The sequence below is a fragment of the Pinus tabuliformis genome, chromosome 9 (genome assembly GCF_031772625.1).
Source record: "Pinus tabuliformis cultivar Carrire ecotype Pingquan chromosome 9, CPIR1, whole genome shotgun sequence".
In the NCBI taxonomy this organism is placed as follows: domain Eukaryota; kingdom Viridiplantae; phylum Streptophyta; class Pinopsida; order Pinales; family Pinaceae; genus Pinus; species Pinus tabuliformis.
Window position 1 is genome coordinate 479,709,153 of NC_142307.1, and position 21,366 is coordinate 479,730,518.

The 21,366-nt window shown below is 41.2% G+C and overlaps 1 protein-coding gene across 5 annotated transcripts in view; it reads right to left on the reverse strand.

Moving 5' to 3' along the window:
• LOC149149301 (transmembrane protein-like protein) overlaps positions 1-21,366 on the reverse strand; it is a 483,547-nt gene that overhangs the window by 292,363 nt on the left and 169,818 nt on the right. For all 5 annotated transcript variants that reach the window (XR_016262832.1, XM_089440558.1, XM_089440556.1 and 2 more), the window contains 3 exons: positions 7,496-8,323; positions 6,448-6,989; positions 6,163-6,227 (listed from right to left, as the gene is read on the reverse strand). Coding sequence is in view for 4 of the 5 variants with exons in the window: in XM_089440558.1 (XP_089296684.1) it covers positions 6,163-6,227; positions 6,448-6,989; positions 7,496-8,323 (1,435 nt within the window). In the remaining variant the exon portion in view is untranslated. The remainder of the gene's footprint in view (positions 1-6,162; positions 6,228-6,447; positions 6,990-7,495; positions 8,324-21,366) is intronic.

A 21,366-nucleotide genomic window follows, 5' to 3' on the forward strand; every position in this document is an offset into this window, starting at 1 on the left:
TAGCTCCTTTGAGGAAGATAATTGTGGCATTGAATTCCTCTTTTTGAGAGGACCAAAATCAACCTAAAGAACACCGAATTTAAATAAAGAAAAATATTTATTTATTTAAAGGAAGTTCTACAAGTCATACCTTTATTAAGGCGGGAAAATTGAAAATTCGAAATTCAAATTTGCCTCCAATTGTCAAAGTTGGTTTCACCTCCATAAGGACAAATTGTTATAAATATAGGTGTCCCTCATCCTCATTTGGACACATTCGATCGCACATTTCTCTCTCTGAAATAGCCGTAGAAAGGAAGAAAGCTCCAACGAAGAAGGTAGAGATAGATTGATGTCGTGGTTGGGTTGTCTAGAGGTTTGAGTTCCTTAGGAAGAAGGTTGAGCCCATTTGGACTGATTGCTGGGTGGTTCAATGTCTACAACAAGTCAGTATTGCAGCAGAAAGGAAACCGCATTCATGAAGGATGTTTGTATATTTTGTGGGTTTATCTTTGGTTGGGCTTCTCTCCTATAGCTGGCCGCAGCCCTAGCTGCATACTTCAGGCAGGCTGCAGGCCTAGATCATTTTGGACAAGTGGCTAAAGGACTGTTAGGAGGCCATGTTGAAGTTTCTAAGTTTACTTAGTTTAGAAACCCTTCATGCACTTTTTTTTATTTATTCCTACCTACTTGTTATTTTTCTTTAACAAGTTATTTACAAAGTAAATACTAAAAATAAACACCAGTGCATGCTCAACATATTACAGATCAACAACTAAAAGAAACAAAAACAAACACACCACATGACACCATTATTTTTGGACCAATGTCCTCGGAAAAACCCAATGCGAGAAAACCGGTGCAGCTATCTGAGGGTTTTCTTATTAAGCAATATCATAGTACAATCTGGGTGCCGAAACTGACCTACCCAATAGAGAATTTCCTTGGCAGTAATACCTCTCAGTTTTTGACAAATCTCCTGGCTGAAACGCCGGATAATCCTTCCGGCAGCTACTCAGCACCAATCTGCCCTAGAAACCCAAGCATCAACCTCTCTCTGGACTGTGTTAGCCCTCTCTGCCCAGCGCTAGTCCTGCGTCACCCTGGATGGGTCTGCGTCAACCTTAGGAGGTCCTGCTTCAGCCCTCTAGCTCTCTGCGTCAGCAACGCTGGCCTCTCTGAGGCTCTGCGCAGCTCCCGACTGCCTCTGCGTGACCTTGCGTGAGCCCTGGCTGGCTCTGCGTCACTCTCCCTGGCTACTGCGCTGCTCTCCCAGAACTATCTCTGCCTCTCTGTCTCTCTGTACTCAAATGTCCCTCAGCTGCATCTCCTGGTCACTAATTCTATCTCTCTTAGCAAATCCCGCTTTAGAGAATAGAATGACTGATCACTCTGGTGTACTCTCCAAGTGACCCTCAAGCCTCCTCTTATACTTTTCCTGTTGACATATCAACGGCCGAGATTAAGTCCCTAATCAATAGCTAAGATTAGATCTGGCTTGATCCATGTCTTTGGACCACTCTAACACATATTCATATTAATACACATTAATATTTTATTTTACCTAAGTTTAGACTTAGAGACTCCATTAAAAATATTAATTATTTTAATAACTCCTAATCTGTTTAGAATCTGCCCAAACCCTTTCTGGGTATTGGAGATCTCATGTGCCCCAACCTCTCCACCAAATTTCGTGGCTAGAGCACATCCGATGCTACCCCAAATCAACACTCCCTCTTAGCAAGGACTGTGCTCTAGCAATACTCCTCACTGAGTATTACTCTGATCATCCGACATCGGTACCTGTGCTGATGCTAGGCCTTCCTACCCAACATTCTCTGTAATGTTGCATCCTGTATTGCTGCCCATGGTTCTGCCACTGCCATTGTTGCATCTGTACGACAACTCCCTTTGCATCCATGCTGCTACTGGTTCTTTCTCCCAGCACTGCATCCACACTGCACCTCCTCTCATCATGTTGCATCGTGCTGCCCACTGCTGCACTACAACTCAGTTACTGAGAAGTAAGTAACTGATCCTCCATCTGACCTCTCTGTTGGGCTAGAGACACCCACTGATGCTGAAGCTCCCTCTGCTGCTGACAAGTGCTCCCTCTCTAACCTCTGTGCTGCTGCAGCAACTCCCTGCATCTCGCACCGTTGCACACCTCTCTGTGCCATCCTGCACTGGTGCAACACTCCTGTGCCTCTCGCACTGCTGCAGCCTGCTAGCTCTGCGTTGTCTTGGGACTCCTGCACTTTAGCTCTCTCTGCCGCTCCATCCGCATCCGTCTCTGCCCACTCAGCCAGTCCTTCTACTCGTTGGGGCTTCCGTAGCAAGGTCTAATCCAAGAGGCTAGGTACCTTGAGGATCCTGCCCCTCATCGCCTGTAGTCCATCTGACTACAGCTCGATGTCTCCCCACTTCCGCTCAAGTGGTGCGTGTGCACTCATGGCACAGTCATCATCTGTCAAAACTTCCTTCTTTGCCCGTGCTGGCGCTACCTTAGTCTCAGAAGACTCTCCCTTACTCTTCTTCCTTGGGCACTGGGTAGCATAATGACCTATCTCCCCACAATGGAAGCACTTGATCTTGGAGAGATCTTTCTTATTCTGCTTCTCCTGCTTTCCCTCAGATGCTAGGGCCACATCCTCCTCCTCTTGCTTGACCTTGATCCCTTTGCTACTACTACCTATCTTCTACTGCCGTCTGATCTCTTCCTGGCGAAGAGCTGCCCACATCTCGTCCCAAGGTAGGAGAGTCCCTCTGCCCATGATACTCTAGACAAACACTTCCCAATCTTCTGAAACAACATTCAAGGTTGTCCTCACCATAAGCTCCTGATCTGGTGTCACTCCTATAGCAGTCAGCTGATCTCAGATTGCATTCAGTCCTCCGAGGAAGGTGTCAATCGATTGACCCTTCTTCATCTGATACAACCTCATCTGGTTCTCAAGCAACATTCTTCTCTACACAGAAGTATGCTAGTACAGGTTCTTGAGAGCCTCCCACATCTCAACTGCCGTTTCCTTCTTGGCTATATGTGGTACCACATGATCCTTGACCCCATCAAGGATAATGAACTTGGCCCTCGCCATCACCTCTTCATACTTGTCATTATCATTGGGGTCGACTGGGATAGCTATAACCTTCAAGGCGAAGTTCTTGACACGATTCCTGTCAAGCACTGATAAGATTCTGGCCTTCCAAACTGCTAAGTTTGATGCTCCGTCCAGTCTATCCTGGTCTCTTACCCCGTGTAGTGCCATGACGCTCCTCTACTTCCCTCCTGGAAGTTCTCTGTTCAACTCCTCTAAGTCTATACTTCCCGTCTGGAAGTTGTTTTTTGGACTCCCTCTGAGTCCTGATTTCCCTCCTGGAAATCTTTCTACCGCTTGTCGAGATGCCCCCTACTCTGATCGTCTTGTGCAATTGAATTGTTGATCTAGGTTCCTCGGCTAGAAACCCTTGGTAACAACTCCTTTGGCCCTACTCTTTCAGGTATTGTTCTAACTACAGTACCTCACCAGCTCCACTGCAATATTTCTGCAGCCTTCCAAACTCCAGCAACTGCCTCTATGTGAATTGTGTCAACCCCTCTCTGCCTCATGCTAGCTCTGCGTCAGCCCTGGGATGCCCTGTGTCAGCAACACTGGCCTCTCTGAGGCTCTGCGCAACTCCCGGCTTCTTCTGCGTGGATCTGGCTGGCTCTGTGTCACACTTCTTGGCCTTTGCGCTGCTAGAAACAGCTTTTGTCACCTCGGGACAGCTGTTTTCTCTTGCTATTTCTCCGCTCGGCTGATGTCTCTTAGTCCTCCTGTGATCTGCAATCACCCTCTGATACCATGTTGAAGTTTCTAAGTTTACTTAGTTTAGAAATCCTTCATGCACTTTTTCTGATTTATTCCTACATACTTGTTATTTTTCTTTAACAAGTTATTTACAAATTAAATAATGAAAATAAACACCAGTGCATGCTCAACATATTACAGATCAACAACTAAAAAAAACAAGAACAAACACACCAAATCACACCATTATTTTTGGACCAATGTCCCAAGAAAAACCCAATGCGGGAAAATCGGTGCAGCTATCTGAGGTTTTTCTTATTAAGCAATATCAGAGTACAATCTGGGTGCCGAAACTGGCCTACCCAACAGAGAATTTCCTTGGTAGTAATACCTCTCAGTTTCTGACAAATCTCTTGGCTGAAGCCCCAGATAATCCTTCTGGCAGCTACTCAGCACCAATCTACCCCAGAAACCCCAGCGTCAACCTCTCTCTGGACTGCTTCAGCCCTCTCTGCCCAGCGCTAGTCCTGCGTCACCCCGGATGGGTCTGCGTCAACCTTAGGAGGCCCTGCATCAGCCCTCTGGCTCTCTGCGTCAACAACGCTGGCCTCTTTGAGGCTCTGCGTCAACAACGCTGGCCTCTCTGAGGCTCTGCGTCACTCTCCCCGGCTACTGCACTGCTCTCCCGGCACTATCTCTGCTTCTCTGTCTCTCTATACTCAAATGCCTCTCAGCTGCATCTCCCGATCACTAATTCTATCTCTCTTAGCAAACCCCGCTCTAGAGAATAGAATGAATGATCACTCTGGTGTACTCTCCAAGTAACCCTCAAGCCTCCTCTTATACTTTTCCTGTTGACATATCAACGGCCGAGATTAAGTCCCTAATCAACGGCTAAGATTAGATCTGGTTTGATCCATGTCTTTTGGACCACTCTACCACAGATTCATATTAATACACATTAATATTTTATTTTCCCTAAGTTTAAACTTAGGGACTCCATTAAAAATATTAATTATTTTAATAACTCCTAATCTGTTTAGAATCTGCCCAAATCCTTTCTGGGTATTGGAGATCTCATGTGCCCCAACCTCTCCACCAAATTTCATGGCTAGAGTACATCCGATGCTATCCCAAATCAACAGGCCGCATGCCCTGAAGTTCTTGATCAGGAGGCCATGTCACTTGTTTTGGGGCTGGTTACTAGCCCAGATCAACAGTGAATTAAAGTTGAGGTGTTTGGAAGATGGCCGCAGTCAAGGAAGAGTTTTGGAAGGTAAGAAAAGGGTGTTATAGCTTCCTGCCAACAACCCTTACCTGTGACCAGACTTAGCCCAGATCAACAGTGAATTAAATCTGAGGTGTTTGGAAGATGGCCGCAGTCAAGGAAGAGTTTTGGAAGGTAAGGAAAGGGCGTTATAGCTTCCTGCCAACAACCCTTACCTGTGACCAGACTTATACCAGCATATAAGGGTGTTTGTGTGTAGGCAGATCAACTAGAAGGTCGTCTAAGAGCAGTGAAAGATGACTGTTGTAGCTTGCCATCAAACCCTAACCAGAACACCAGAATACAAAAGCTTTTACAGCAGTATGTTTCAAGCCTAAGAGGGCACAAATTGTCTTCTCCAGAATTGCGTTGCTGAGTCAGCTATGTATCTAAGGAAGGACATTGTTATTGAATCTCCAGATTGGCAAGTCAATCTTGACCTTGAACTATTGTACTCTCTCTCTGCTGAACATTTGATATTAATAGTAAGAAGAATTGATCAAGGGTTTTCCCCATCTTGGGGTTTTTCCCTGGCTTGTGCCAATTCTTGTGTTCTCTTGTCTTGGCTTGCTCTCTGAATATGTTTACTTATGTTCTTTCTTCAATTACTGTCAGTGGAATATCAGTTTATGTGATTGCTATTGAAAGAAATGGAATTAATCTTGGGCTCATAAGAATCATTGAAGTAATTGACCTAAGCAAAGAACATGTTATCTGAAAATTAACACTTACACTTCTGGATTATTTAGTAAAGCATGTTCAATACAATTTCTTGTATGATGTATCCTCTTGCTAATCTCCAAAATATCCAACGTATTGTCCTCAAAATTGTATATTACTATATAGTGACCATTGGAAATACTGTTGTGTTCATCAATCTTTCTTTTGGCAAAACTATGGTTTGAAGCATTTCTCATGTGCACACATAGACAATTTAGTAAGTGGCAATCCATATTGTTTCACGAAATTATATTGGTAAAAATTATATGCATATTTAAAGCTGCCAAAGCATATGACATCAATTCATAAAACAAAATGCATGACATGCAAGTCTTCCTTTTATTTTTGACTGCCAGTGTATCATAGAGACAAGATTTGAAGTACATTTATCCAAACAAATGTTACCTTTAGGGGATATCAACTCGATTGAACAATCAAAACCTCCATGAGTCCTGTCACAGGAACAATAACTGTGATAAAAACAGGCGAATAAACATATTAGTTTCTTTAGAGGGACAAATCCAAATGTCCATCTGCTATCATTCAGGTGTTAATAGCATCAAAATGCAGGCCATAATATGCATAATCTGACTCTTTACTATTTTATGAATAACGTGTCAAACTTAGCAATGAAGGCAAGCTTGAAATTCTGTACAGAAGATGTGAAAGCTGTATAGTAGTTTTCCAAACCTGAATAAAGTCAGTCCACTTTCTTCGTATGCATGGCGGCAGGTCCCATGTTTGGAACAATGCATGGGACAGCCCTGCAACAAGATGGACATTGTAACTTGATGACTACCCTGTTTAAGATTGAAACCTCCAGAGAGCCGTAAGCCTAGGAACCAAACACCCTCCGATGGGTAGATGATATTTAAGTGCATCTTTGTCTGCCTACTTTTACTATTTAGAGTTCTGAAAATTGAACTTTCCACACCATCGGAAACATTTGTATGGTAATCCCAATTGTGAAGAGTTGGCAAACTTCCAAATCTGGCATAAATGTCAAAAGATATTGCAGCATGTGATATTAGCTCAACAGATATGACTCCTCCAGCTGCACCAAAAGGCACTTCAAAAAGAAAAAAGGTCCATGTGTCTTGACTGGCATTTAATATGGAAGAATTACTGAAATATTGATCCAAAAGAAAACTCTCAGACTTTGTTGATTCTCCTTTGTTGATTGGCAGATAATAAGACTCAAATGGAAGGCTGGCTCCCACGTGTTTAACCCTCTGAAATAACATGGAAAAGGATACTAATGGTGATTCCTGGTCTTAAAAGAAATATCATCTTATAATAGCATAAATTCAATGAAAAACGATGGGCTTAAAAGTAGCTAAAGGAATGAAACCAAATCTAAAGCAAAATGAATCGCAAGAACAGCTAAGAAAGTGTGTTCAAGTACAGTAGAGAAAGAAAATGTAATAAGAAACAAACGACCTACTGTTTCCATGTATCCGGCATTTGTTGATCATAGCAAGAAAACAAAGTTTGTCACATTAATCTAGTTTAAACAATCTCTGTTCTACCTCAATATAAAATATTCTTTTAGCAGATGATCTAAAATCAATAAGACAAAACACCAAGAGCAAACAGCAAATAATATAGGCAATGGGCATCCTTCAAAGAACAAGAGACCCTATTTTTTTCCTTACATAAGATCTCTTAAGGGAACTTATGACTATCATTTGGAGAGTTGGTGCAATACTAAACATGGAAAATATTCAGCATTTCATACCTGAAGTGAGTGCACTTTCCACGTGCAATTTTCACCAGTGTTTCCATTGCTGCAAGTGTATATTCTCCACTTCAACACAAAGCAAAGATATGGCTCATCTTTCTGCTGCTTTCGCTCTACATTTATTTTGGTTAAATTCGAAACGTGTACAGCAATATACCACCAACCAAGCTTTGGTGACTGAATGGATAAGCCAGACTGCCCTGCAGGTATTACATAGTCATATGATGTTCTTTGTGGTAATGCACCATGTCTGAAATAAAACACTGCTTCTACTTTTGTCTTCATTGTGATGTTATTAGAGTTAACATCTTTGCTGTCAATTGCACTAGCAGAAGAGTTGAAGCTCTCATATTCAACCATCACTTCCAACACGGAACTGAAGTCTACAATCTGTAAGGAGAAAAACTTCCATTCCTCATGTTTAATGCATTCTTTGGAGTTTGAGTCTGCGCATAATAGTGCATGCTTGGCTGGCTCTAATAAACGATTATTTTTTTCCATCATATTTCTACCCTTAGAAACATACATTTCTTCATTGCTTCCTCCATCAATGTATTTGTTGCAATCCAGCAAGCAAGTTTCACTGATATTGCTCAACAATTGTCGAACACTTCCTTTTCCCAAATGATAGGAATCTCCAGTCTGGTCCAATTTCTTACTGTTTAGAGGATTTTCAGACAAATGCCTTGGATGGTTATTTAAACCAACATGAGAGCAGCTAAGAAAACTGACTGTATTATTGCAGGATGGTCCTCTCAAAAACGAGCTCTTACATCCAAACACTATTATTTGAACATCAATAGAATAAGTTGATCCTCGACTGATCTGCATAAACATAAATACATATTAGATGGAGATCAAAACCCCCACAATTCATCAAGTCACCAAGGCAATGCAAATGGATAAAACTATGCAGGTAGGCAAAGCAAGTAACTTTCATTCATCATGGAAACAAATATATTAATAATTGTGTAGTTCCATCAGTTTCACCATTTTCTTGTGTATAATTGTGTCATTCCTATGAACCGAAACTCTTGTCACTGCACGTACCATCACTCGTATCAATAAAAAATTGTTTTCACATACCCACCACAACTTCAACAGAAGAATGTGCAGAAACAACCATGCATTACCAGTATCGTGTCTCATTTATGATCATCAACTAAGAAAGGCCATTGAGATCCATTATCAATTTTATTCTTCAGAGATAGGTGAAATATACATCATGGAAAGACATGAAGGTATGGAAACTTGCCGGGAATTCACAATACTCATCAGCTGCATTTGTTTTGAATTGGTAGATCATAATCAGATTTACCTGGCCTATCTTACTCTCCCTTATCTATGGATTTCATAATCAAGAACATCTTTCGAGCACCAAATCAAGATATCATCCAAGATGTCCTTGAGTTTCCAATCTTCGTCCAAGAATTTAGCACCCAATTTTAGATAAATTTTGTTGAAGGAAAATCATGAATAATATCTGTACTTATAAAATTCAACCTATACTGTTCAAGAAAAGACCTCACAATCTAGTAGGTCTTCTGTACAAGTAAATCCAAAACCATGTCATTGTTAGTGATGTTGACCATGTACATGTCAACAGTTCCAAGAAGCATAGTATAAAGCAGTGGATAAAAATTTTCAGTCATTATCATCATTGTAATACCAAACTCTGCTATTCTATTCTAAAAATGATTCTAGTATGACTAATAAGCCATGTAACAATACCTAGGTGAGCCTATGATTCTTGTCAAAAGGTTTCACTCTAGGGAGTTTTTTAACCTCCCCAAATTATTTGTGTTTGTAAGCACGAATAATTGGCAAAGTTTTTCTCCCAAACATACCCCAAAGCTAGGGCGGAACTCATTGATAAGGTCTTCGGTGAGACCTAGTGTTATCGAGTCTATGCATTTTTATCATACTAGATCATGTGTCTTGAGTCGCTGAATTTGGTAGTCTTAAGAGGTTGTGTCAATGTTTAAATTCCCCTTCTAAGGGTTGATTACTGTAATATCTTGATGAAAAGTGTGTCTAGGAATATTTTTGGTGAATGGTTCCTCATAATTAGAACACCATTACCAAAATATTTTTTAGAGTCTTATGTTGCACAAAACTTATAGGAACCCAACATTTCAAGACGTACCCGTACCCGAAACTCCGAAACTCGACCCTGATGTAATCATCTATGAGAGTTAACATAGACTTGGTTTTCCTTCTAAATTGTCATACATGGGTCTTATTCCCTTTTTTCTTGAAAAATAATGTGATATTCACTTATTTATAAATTGTCTTTTACATATATAAACATACATGATGTTTCAGTCGACGTTTCAGCTGATGTTTCCATTTTTGGGAGGTTATGTTTCTAAACGTACCCATTTCAAAAATTCCGAAACATTTCAGCGCTTCATGCAAATTAGTTTTAGACCCACTAAGAGGGTGGAAAAATATGTGTAATCCCCTCTTGAGGCTATTAATTAAATTTCTGGCAAAAATATAAATTAAATTAGCCAAAAATTGTCAAAAATTAAAATGAAAGGAAAAATTAATAACTCTCAAAGTGGAAAAGTTCCAAAAATTATTGAGGCTATTCTCAAAAGGAAAAAAATCAAGTCAAACTTAAAAGCCACATTTCCAAGGTAGGTGGACCTAGTCAAAAAATTCGTTGAACCAAGGAAGGCTATTTTCCCAACAATTCGAAATTTTTGGACCAAGTTGTTAATTATTTTGCACAAATAATGATAATTCTATTTTTTGGAGGTCCTCCAGTGGTCCAGAAGTAAAACTTGATCCCTCCAACCCAGTAAACAAGGAAAATCAAATTATTTTGGAGATTTGTGCTAGCTAATCAAGGGTTCGAAATTTTTTCACAAGGATCAAGCCATGGATCGAGCTACTAGCCATTATTTTCCACTTGGAGGGGTTTATCCCTCTCATTTTCTATATAAGGAAGCTTTCTAGCTCCTCATTGTAACTTCATCTGGTGATGTACTGAGCTAAGCTCTGCTGGATTTCTTTTGATAATAAAGCATAAGTCTTTGGGGTTTCAATTCAAGGTGTCTCTCTCTCAATGATTTATGGTATGTGCTGAATGATTTTAATGCTCTAATGGTTTATTATTGAATATTGTTGTTTCAATAGCCAGTGGTTGGATCATCTATTAGCACAGGTATCTTGCTTTAGGTGTTGGGTTCTAGAGAAGCATTTTCTGCTCACTCGATCTAGCAGGTATCTCTAGATCTTGAGGGTTTGAAGTGTGTATCTAAACCCCTTTTGAAACTAACAATTTATCTTCCAAAGTGTGTAGAGATCTTCAAGTGATTCAGCGCTTGGGCAACCCCCAAGTATGATCCAAATTGGATCATTATATTGTGTTTCATCCATTTGACACATTTAGAGTGGAAAAAGTGGAGGAATCAGCACATGGGACCGTTTTTACTGGCGGGGCCCAATTTGGCAAAACGGTGTCTGAAACCTTATAGGAGCATTTTGAGGCATCAAATGATGTTTTTGGGGGGTAAAACTTTGCCACTTTAGCGCCACATATTTTCATGTTATTCTACACACAGAGATCTTTCCAACAGTGCAAGAAGCGTGTCAATCAAAGTCTGTATGCAAAAGTTATGCCACTCAAAAGTTGACCTTCCTGTTTTCACACCTATAGTTCAAGAGGATGTTGTGTCAGCCCTCATTATTAATGGAAAAGGGGCTAGTTGTTGAAATATGTAACTAGGTTTGCTCTTCATAATGACATACGTAATCATGATTTTATGTAATTGATGTAAAGAAGAAAAATAAAGTTATTTTGTTATGCTTGAGGCATGGGTTTCATGCTTAAGGAATTTTTTTTTTTAGATAAAGCTCCCATTACGGCTTGTCATGTGGTCTACAAGTAAAATGAGTCTTTGTCATGTATAAGAGACCCTTTTTGGGCATGTTACATATTACAAAAGAAATTATATGAGTCAAGGAAACCCCTCCAAGACCAAGTTTACAAGCTACAAGTCTAGTCGGCCTATATGCATCATCAAGTCGGCCTGCCAGTAAAGTCGGCCTATTTTGGAGCCCAGCAACGCCTATATAAAGGAGGACTCAACCTCTCTCAAAGTGAATCAATTAATCATCACAGAAGTTCAATATAGAGACAAGAAGAAGCCTCAAATCCAACGAAAAGGAAAGAAGAAAAGGAGATGAACCAAGATTTCAAGGATTGTCTTTGGGTTATTTATTTCACAAGTGCAAGTCAATTAGGGCCACTCTCTGTGGATGCGAAGTTCGAAGTTACAGTCATCTCAAAAAACCGAGAAATTGAGGTGTCAAGGTCTGCTAATGAAGCCAAGTTGTTAAGGAAAGGAGATCTCTCATAGTGAAGAAGTGAAGCCTAGTAAATATGTCATATTTAGTCCACATGTGAAGAATTTGAAAGATCATAGGTAGACCAAAATTGCAGACCTATGAAAGGTGCCTAAAAAGTGAAGAAGAGCCGAAGTCTGTAGCAGTATACTCAGTTTGACCAACATTGAATTTGAGGAAGAAATGCTAATTGAAAGAAGTGCTTTGACTTGGTCTTGAATGGGTTCATAATCAAGGGTCCAGGTCTTGGAATTCATCAATTGAGGATTCTATATGAAGAAGAATTCTTGTGGGTTTTCCTCTCATTGGGTGAGGTTTTGGCCTTGGATGGTCGCCTACTTCTTGTGTCCTCTTGTCTCATTGTTCTTTATGCTTTTGATAATTGTTTGATGAAAGGAACAAAATAATAATCAAGTTGAAGAAAAATCTAACGAAGAGAAGTAAAAACTCATCACAAGCAATTATCAACCAAAGAGAAATATCTCATCTTTTTGCCCTTAGATTTCTCAACATGGTATCAAAGCTAAGGTAACAAGACAAGAAAAGGAAAGGGTAGCTTAAAGAAGGACACTGCAGAACCGATGCACAAAAGATCTTCAAGAACATCAATCATCAAGAAGAACAGAAGGTAGACCGAAGAGATCAGGATGGATTTTTCTGAGCTATAACTCCTTTCTCTCATGGAGATACTAGGGCATTCTCCACAAAAGTAGCACCAAACTACAGTAAAACTCTAGAACCAAAATTTGGAGTTAGAATAAATTAAGTTGCGGGCCGAGATCTTGAAGAAAAGAAGTTTACCATCAAAGAAGGAGTGAAAGTCTAGACCATTACATGAAGTCAAACCTACAGTAACAACTACATATCCAAGATTTCGAGGTAAATTATTCTAAGTCTACATTAAAGTGTAGAGATCTCCTTACAAAAGTTGATAAAGGAAAACTCCAAAAGGAAGCATCAATCCAAATCCATTATGACAAAAAGGATCTCAAAACATATGTAGACCTGATATCAATAAAATCTAGATTCTAAGGTCATATCACCCTCTAGACATACATAAAATTGCTCTCTATTCAAGATCTCTATATCTCTGTGATAGCATAGATCTCATCTTCAAAGATGTGTCCTTGTGACATCACTTCTCTACTATACTTACAAGTTCAAATCATGAGGTGGTTGAGTACATGTGGCAGTCGCCAATCTCATATATCTGCTCACTGTAATGAAGTTTGAAGGATCCAAGGAAACAAACCTGAAGCAATGTAGTCATCAAGCAAATGTTGAAACTATAGAGAAACAGTGACATGCTTGTAGCTATTAGTTTTGCATAAGGACCTGTGAAGCTATAAGGGCATCAATCCAAGGTCAATGGCAATCATATACTTGAAAAAAGCAGCAGATGAGTTCAGGGAAGAATATCTCACACCCGAAAAAAAAAATCGATGAAGATGGCATCTGCAAATGCAATTCATCTCAACAAAGGTAAGTAACCATAAGGTATGTATGGTATATTTTAAGATATTTTTGGTTGAAGATAAGATTCTAGGGTTTGTTAGTATTCTAGGGAAAAAGATGAACCCTAGCATAACATAAAAAAGGGGATAGAACCTGATCTAGGGTTTGAACTTTAGAAGACCTAGGATGACCTCTTGATTGTATGTAAACTCTAGAAATCTAGGCATCATGTTTTGGTATCGTATACTTTGCTTCGGGTGCTTGTCAATAAATATTGCAGGTACAAGAAGTAAAGATGGATGGGCTGAGCCTTTGTTCTATGAAACATGATGGAAGAAGGAATTTGTAAAACCATGGATCTCAGCAAGATGGAGTGAAGGGTGAAAAAGGCCTCCACCGTGATAGTCAAGAAGAAAATCATTATGACAGGATGCATCATTTAGGAGATGGCATCATTATTACATACCATTGAAGCTAGAGTTCATAACATCAGCATAAGAAGTTTGGAAGATAGTCGAAGTAGAATTCTATGATAGTCATCATTAGAAAGAAGTAGGTCTTTGTAACCTCATTAGAAGCATAAGCAGCACTTATGGGTAAAATGAGAATCATCTAGTATGAAGCTCATCATACATCGTCAGGAAGGAGCATCTACAAGATGAGGATAATAAGATTCTCTACTAGAATCTTACTTTGTATACTGATCAAGAAATTTTCAAACCTCAACTATGACCTCTCCTCGAAATAACCACAAAAATCCAGAAAGCATTTGACTGCACTCCAAGTTGAGAGGAAACCCACAAAAAGGGTGCAGTTCTGCTAAAGAAATTATCTGTTGGAACAATTCACAACCTCCTCCACTGAAGAATCCATTCTCCACTAAAAAGTCTCCTTTCCAAGATGCCAAAGGCCCAAAACCACCAGCTCTCTAGCCTCCCAATCTGCTCCTCCCTATACCTACACAGGCTCTACCAATAACCTCTGCACACTGTCAAAATCAAGATAAATTTGTCCCTCCAAAACTCCACTATAACAACCCTACAAAATGGTGCTAAAGTTACAGCCTCAAGGTGAGGAATCTTCCTACAAATGCTCGGCTTTCCAATCCAACTCCAACTAGTGCCATCTATGTGCCACGAACAGCCTTTGCGCCCTAGGAGAATACAAAAATTGGTAATTCATGCAATAAAGCTCTATGAGTGCTCGAAATGAATACTCCAATTCCCTCACTAGGGAGACACTCGAAGCTCTTCGAATGAGTGGAAATTCTGCTTGGAACTCCTGTGTTAAACAACACTACTCTTCCTGTGCTAAACAACTCCAAGAGAAGATGAAAGGTGAAGTGTAATAGTCAAAAGATGAACAACAAAACCAGTCCCTCCCCCTTTTATCTTTTCTCTCCATCCTTCTAGACTCCTATTTAAAAAAAAAATTATTGGTGGGGGTCATTCTCCACTTAGTGCAATTTTCCACCAATTTAATAAAATAATAATTTTCCTCCCATTGCCAATAAAATAATGTTTTGCCACCATTCTCCAATAAAATTATTTTTCCATCATTCTCCAATAAAATAGTAATTTCCACTTTTCTCCCACAAAATAATATTTTTCCCTTTTTATTTAATATTACCAAAAATTGGAAGAACTCAATGATTTTTGCATTCACAAATTGGGAACATTACATAAATTAACCCCCCATTTAAAGTGAGGGAACAAAACGACGACTGAAACCCTTCTTTCTTCCTAGTTACCCCATAATCTATGCCAAAATGCCCAAATACAAATTTTGGAATTTCTAAGTCTAACCCGTTAGAAACCCTTCATGTACTTTCTGATTTATTCCTACCTACTTGTTCTGTTAATTAACAAGTTATTTACCATGTAAATACTGGAAATAAATACAAGTACATGCTCAACACTTTACAGATCATCAACTGAAGGAAACAAAACAAGCACACAAGTGACGCCATTGTTTTTTGACCAATGTCCCCGGAAAAACCCAATGCGGGAAAACCGGTGCAGATATCTGAGGGTTTTATTATTATGCAGTTTCTGAATACAATCTGGGTGCCAAAACCGGCTCACCCAACAGAGAATAATCTTGGCAGTAGTATCTCTCCTTCGGAGATAGATTCTTCGGCTAAAACCCCGAATAAACACTCCGGCAGCTCCTCAGCTCCAATCTGCCCCACGAAAAACCCCAGCATCAGCCTCTAGGGACTGCATTAGCCTCTTCTGCCCTCTCCAGCAGTTCCGGCTTCTGCCCTCTGCGTCAGCTTTCCCGGCTGTTCCGGTAATTCCAACTTCTACCCTCTGCGTCAGCTTTCCCAGCTGCTGCACTGATCCTCCCGACACTATCTCTGCCTTTCTACTTTTGTATTTACTGCCCCTCAACTGCAACTCCACATTACTCTCTCAACTTTCTCAGCAAACCCAACCCCAGAAAGTCAAAATCTTGATCTCTTGGTGTGTTCTCCAAGTGACCTTCAAGCCTCCTCTTATACTTTTCTCATTGACAAATCAACGGCCAAGATTAAGTCCCTAATCGATGACTAAGAATAGATCTGGCTTGATCCATGTCTTTTGGACCATTCTAACACAGTTTTATATTAATTCACATTAATATTTTAATTTCCCTAAGTTTAGACTTAGGGACTCCATTAAAATATATTAATTATTTTAATATCTCCCAAACTGTTTAGAATCTGCCCAAACCCTTTCCGAGTATTGGAGATCTCTTGTGCCCTAACCTCTCCACCAAATTTTGTGTCTAGAGCACATCCGATGCTACCCCAAATCAACACTCCCTCTTAGCGAGGACTGTGCTCTAGCAATTCTCCTCACTGAGTATTACCCTGATCATCCGACATCGATCCTTGTGTTGATGCTAGGCCTACTGCCCAACATCCTTTGCACTGCTGCATCCTGTACTGCTGCCCATAGCTCTGCCACTACCATTGTCGCATTTGTACAACTCCCTCTGCATCCGTGTTGCTGCCCATGGCCCTACCACTACCACTGCTGCATCTACACTGCATCTCCTCTCAACATGCTGCATCGTGCTACCCATAGCACTTCCACTGCTAACTGTTGCACTGCAACTCAGTTACTGAGAAGTAAGTAACTGATCTCCCAAATCTGACATCTCTGTTAGGCTAGAGACACTCCCGATGCTGAAGCTCCCTCTGTCGCTGACAAGTGCTCCCTCTCTGACCTCTGCGATGCTTGCAACAACTCCCTGCATCTCGCACCGTTGCACACCTTTCTGTGCCATCATGCACTGGTGCAACACTCCCGTGCCTCTCGCACTGTTGCAACCTGCTAGCCTCGCGCTGTCCTGGGAATCCTGCACTGTAGCTCTCTCTGCCACTCCATCCTCATCCGTCTCTACCGACATCCGCCAGTCCTACTACTCCTCTTCGGGGCTCTTGTAGCCAGGTATAATCCAAGAGGTTGGGTACCTCAAGGATCCTGCTCCTTATCGCCTGTAGTTCGTCTGACTACAGCTCGATGTCTCCCCACTTCCTCTCAAGTGGCACATGAGCACTCATGGCACACAGAACGGACAGGATCCTGGCCTTCCAGATGACAAAGTTGGACACCTCATCCAACCTGTCCTAATCCCTCAGTCCATTCACGGCCATCTCGTTGCTCCTCTTTTGACTCTTCCGAGCCTCTCTACTTCCCTCCTGGAAGTTCTTGGCATGACTCCCTCTGAGCCTCGATTTCCCTCCTGGAAACCCCTCTGCCAATGTCGAGATGCCCCCACTTCGATCGTTAGTGCAGCTGCACGACTGATCTGGATTTCTTGGCTAGAAATCCTTGGCAGCAACTCCCTCCACCTTGGTCTTGCCTGTTAGGTATTGTTCTGACTACAGTACCCCACCAGCTTCACTCTGCAACTTACCCACAGCCTCCTATACCCCAGCAACTAAAGGATTGAGCCACTTTGCTCCGCGCAATCCCGGCAGCGGCAAATCAGCACCCCTAGCCAACTGCGTCAGCCCTCCTGGCCTCTATGTGGCTCTGCGTGAGCCTGATTCTGCCTCCCTTAGCCTCTGCGCTGTCTTTCTCTGGCCCAGAATGATGACGCAGTCCCTTTGCGTCACTCCTTCCTCTATCGCCTTCTGCAAGGATCAACTCTGTCACTCGGGACAGTTGATTTCTGCTGCTGCTGCTTTGCTCGGCTGATGTCCTCAGTTCTCCTGTGATCTGCAACCACGCTCTGATACCATGTTGGAATTTCTAAGTCTAACCCGTTAGAAACCCTTCATGTACTTTCTGATTTATTCCTACCTACTTGTTATGTTAATTAACAAGTTATTTACCATGTAAATACTGGAAATAAATACAAGTACATGCTCAACACATTACAGATCATCAACTAAAGGAAACAAAACAAGCACACAAGTGACACCGTTGTTTTTGGACCAATGTCCCCAGAAAAACCCAATGCAGGAAAACCAGTGCAGCTATCTGAGGGTTTTATTATTATGCAGTTTCTAAATACAATCTGGGTGCCAAAACCAGCTCACCCAACAGAGAATAATCTCGAAAGTAGTACCTCTCCTTCGGAGACAGATGCTCTGGTTGAAACCCCGGATAAACACTCCGGCAGCTCCTCAGCTCCAATCTTCCCCACGAAAAACACCAGCATCAGCCTCTAGGAACTGCATCAGCCTCTTCTGCCCTTTGCGTCAGCTTTCCCGGCAGTTCCGACAGTTCCCAGCAGTTCCAGTTGTTCCTGGCAGTTCCGACTTCTGCCCTCTGCGTCAGCTTTCCCGACTGTTCCGGTAGTTCCCAACAATTCCGATTGTTCTCGGCAGCTGCAGCTTCTGCCCTCTGCATCAGCTTTCACGGCTGTTGCGCTGATCCTCCCGGCACTATCTCTGCCTCTCTGCTTCTGTATTCACTGCCCCTCAGCTGCAACTCCAGATCACTCTCTCAACTTTCTCAACAAACCCAACCCCAGAAAGTCGAAATCTTGATCTCTTGGTGTGTTCTCCAAGTGACCCTCAAGCCTCCTCTTATACTTTTCTTGTTGACAAATCAACGGCCAAGATTAAGTCCCTAATCGACGGCTAAGATTAGATCTGGCTTGATCCATGTCTTTTGGACCATGCTAACACAGTTTAATATTAATTCACATTAATATTTTAATTTCCCTAAGTTTAGACTTAGGGACTCCATTAAAAATATTAATTATTTTAATATCTCCCAAACTGTTTAGAATCTGCCCAAACCCTTTCTGGGTATTGGAGATCTCATGTGCCGTAACCTCTCCACCAAATGTCGTGGCTAGAGCACATCCAATGCTACCCCAAATCAACAACAAACAAGTATAATCACCCTATCGCAACATGAATAAAGTACCTTTTGATCATAAGCCCACCTTCCAACATGTGCTCTTGACAAATGGGCAAGAAAAGATATGACTGATGCAAGTGACGAAGATATGAATGGCACCTTACATTAGCTACAAGGTGGTTGTCAGGGGCTACTAACTGGCGGTTGTAAGAGATGAATAGGAGAAAGGTTTCGCCTAAGGGTAACCCACTTTTGGTGGGTAACACAACCCATAAAACATTTAACAACACTCGGTGAAATTTTTATTAAAACCCTAATACTTCAACAAGCACAAGATGGAGGAAGATACTCACAATAAATTAGCACATATCATCAAACAATCATCAAAGAGAGAGAACCATCCAATCAACATATCCTCCCCAACCAATTTCGCTCAACTTGAAATATCCATAGCCAATTTACAAGAGAAAAATCATATAAACTTGCGGACTAGCTATGGGATTTCTCTCCCAAAACTCCATGCCTAAAAGAGAGGAAGTGCATCTCTATTTATAAAAGAGGTCTTTAACTTCCCTCACAATAAAATAATATTTTTTAGGCTAAAATCCCCTATATTATCCTATGGAGGGGACCAAAGGCCCTCTTCAACAATTAATTATCCCCAAAATAATACAAAATGGGTACTTAATGCCACATGTACAAACTTAGGGGCTCAAACCCTCAAAAGATGACCTATCTCCACCATTGAAGGGTGTTACCGCTCAAACTAGCAAGGGACCTAAACGGAAAATGCTAGGGAAAGGGCAACAAATGGAGACTTGATCGACTGTCACCTCAACTAAGGCTCCCTTCTATTTACGGACTTTCACTGATGGGAGAGACCCGATATATGATGGAGTCACGGATGAAGGATAAGTCAATGAAATAATGTGGAGTGGCCCAAACAATCCCTTTCCCGAAAGAGTTAGAAAGATAAGGTTTGCTTGCCTTTTTAGCAAAGTGTAATGTCTTCTAGGGAAAGGAAGTGAGGATTTGAGGGTTGGGTTTATCGGATATGACTTATGAAGGAACTTCCCAATCCCTAAAATCCTTATTGTAATTTGTCTCCCGTATGGCTCTTAAAGAATTGTCTTTTCAAATGAATCGGACCACACAGGACCACGTGGACCCGGTCTAGGATAGGAGGAATGAGTATAGCAACCAATGATGTTCTTAGCCTAGACAAGATTGGGGGAAATGATCAAATAAATAATTTTCACCTGAAGTTGTTGATTTGATCCTATGAGGGGCTAGCCTTGGGGATGGCAGAGCAAGTTTTGATCCCGGTGCTAGGGCTTGGCTTTTCTCCCAACTCCACCATCAAAATGGCTTCAAAATTGGAGAAGCGCTAGAGGAAAGGCTAGCGTAGGAGACCCTAGGAGATCAATTTTTTTGATGGCTAGCTTGTGGGGAAATTGATGCCCTAAGTACCCCAACTTGGCTAGACCTGGAAGGAGGTGAAAGAATATGAGTTTTAGTGACCACCCTTGGTAGATTAATGCCTTAATCTTTGGGAGAATGGAGTCTATGATGAATATGAGTAGGATGTTTTGGTTCCCATTCAAGGAGGCCTCAAAATTACTTCACTAGCCTTCTAGGTCAAGAAGAAGCAATCTCGCAGCTTTTATACTTCGATGCACAAAAGGAATGGTTGATCAAGGTCAAATTCATTGATACAATTACCCCTATGAGATTTCGGTCATATTACATGGCCCATACATTGAGAGAATGCTATAATAGAGACAAATTCTACAATTTTAAGCAGTAAATGCATGCAACAACTAGCCCTAGAACAATGAAAATCCCACTCCAATGTATATGACAAAAGTAAACAAGAATAACATTAAAAAAACATGTACTTACATGTAACAGAGTATATCCAAACATTCACAATTGACAAAAGAGAAGCTCCAAGAGAAGATAGACGAATATCCACACATCAAAACTCATCCATAAAGCTCCAATTCATCCTCTAGAAAAAGTTTGAAAATCTCAAGAGAGATAAGAGATCGAAACCAAAGTGATGATGAGAAAATGAGCTCATCTCACTTGTATTTATACACAAATTAGGAGTTCGAATTAACCTCCTTGCCCTACATAAGCCCCAAAAATAAAATAATGTTCTAAACTTCTAATAATTCAACTTTTGTTAATAAACCCACCAAACTAGCTCATAAATGAAAAAGTAAGCCTCTCAAGAGGTCAAATAATAATCTATGCATGTCGTAGGGCCCTCTAACAGGCCTAGTGGGGTCCATGGGTGCCAACATGAAGAATAGGACTTGTTACCCACCACTTTGTGGGTGATATATTTTTCTCCATGATGAGCCTCAATGACAGCGAGTAGCCCCTTGATGCCTCCTACTAGCTCGTTGTGCCATTTCTCTGCCACCTGAGCCAGCCATGTGGTCCCTCACCCACCTGTATTGATCGTATGTTTGAAGGTGGGCCTCCCGAATCTAAAGGTATGTCTTGTCATTTGATAATTGAGTATTGGGTTTACTTATCATGGATACTTCTGGGTATGGATTGATGGGGGGATTTGGCGGAAAGAGTGAGCTTAGTTTGTGCTCTTGTCCCCTTGATCTCTTTTGGTTGCTACCCTTGGATCTTAGTCTCGTGGGATCTCCTTTATTGACCATTTGGTTCTAGGGTGGTACTACTTGGGAAACCTCGACTTTGGGTGCGTGGTTGTGCTCCTTTACTCGCACA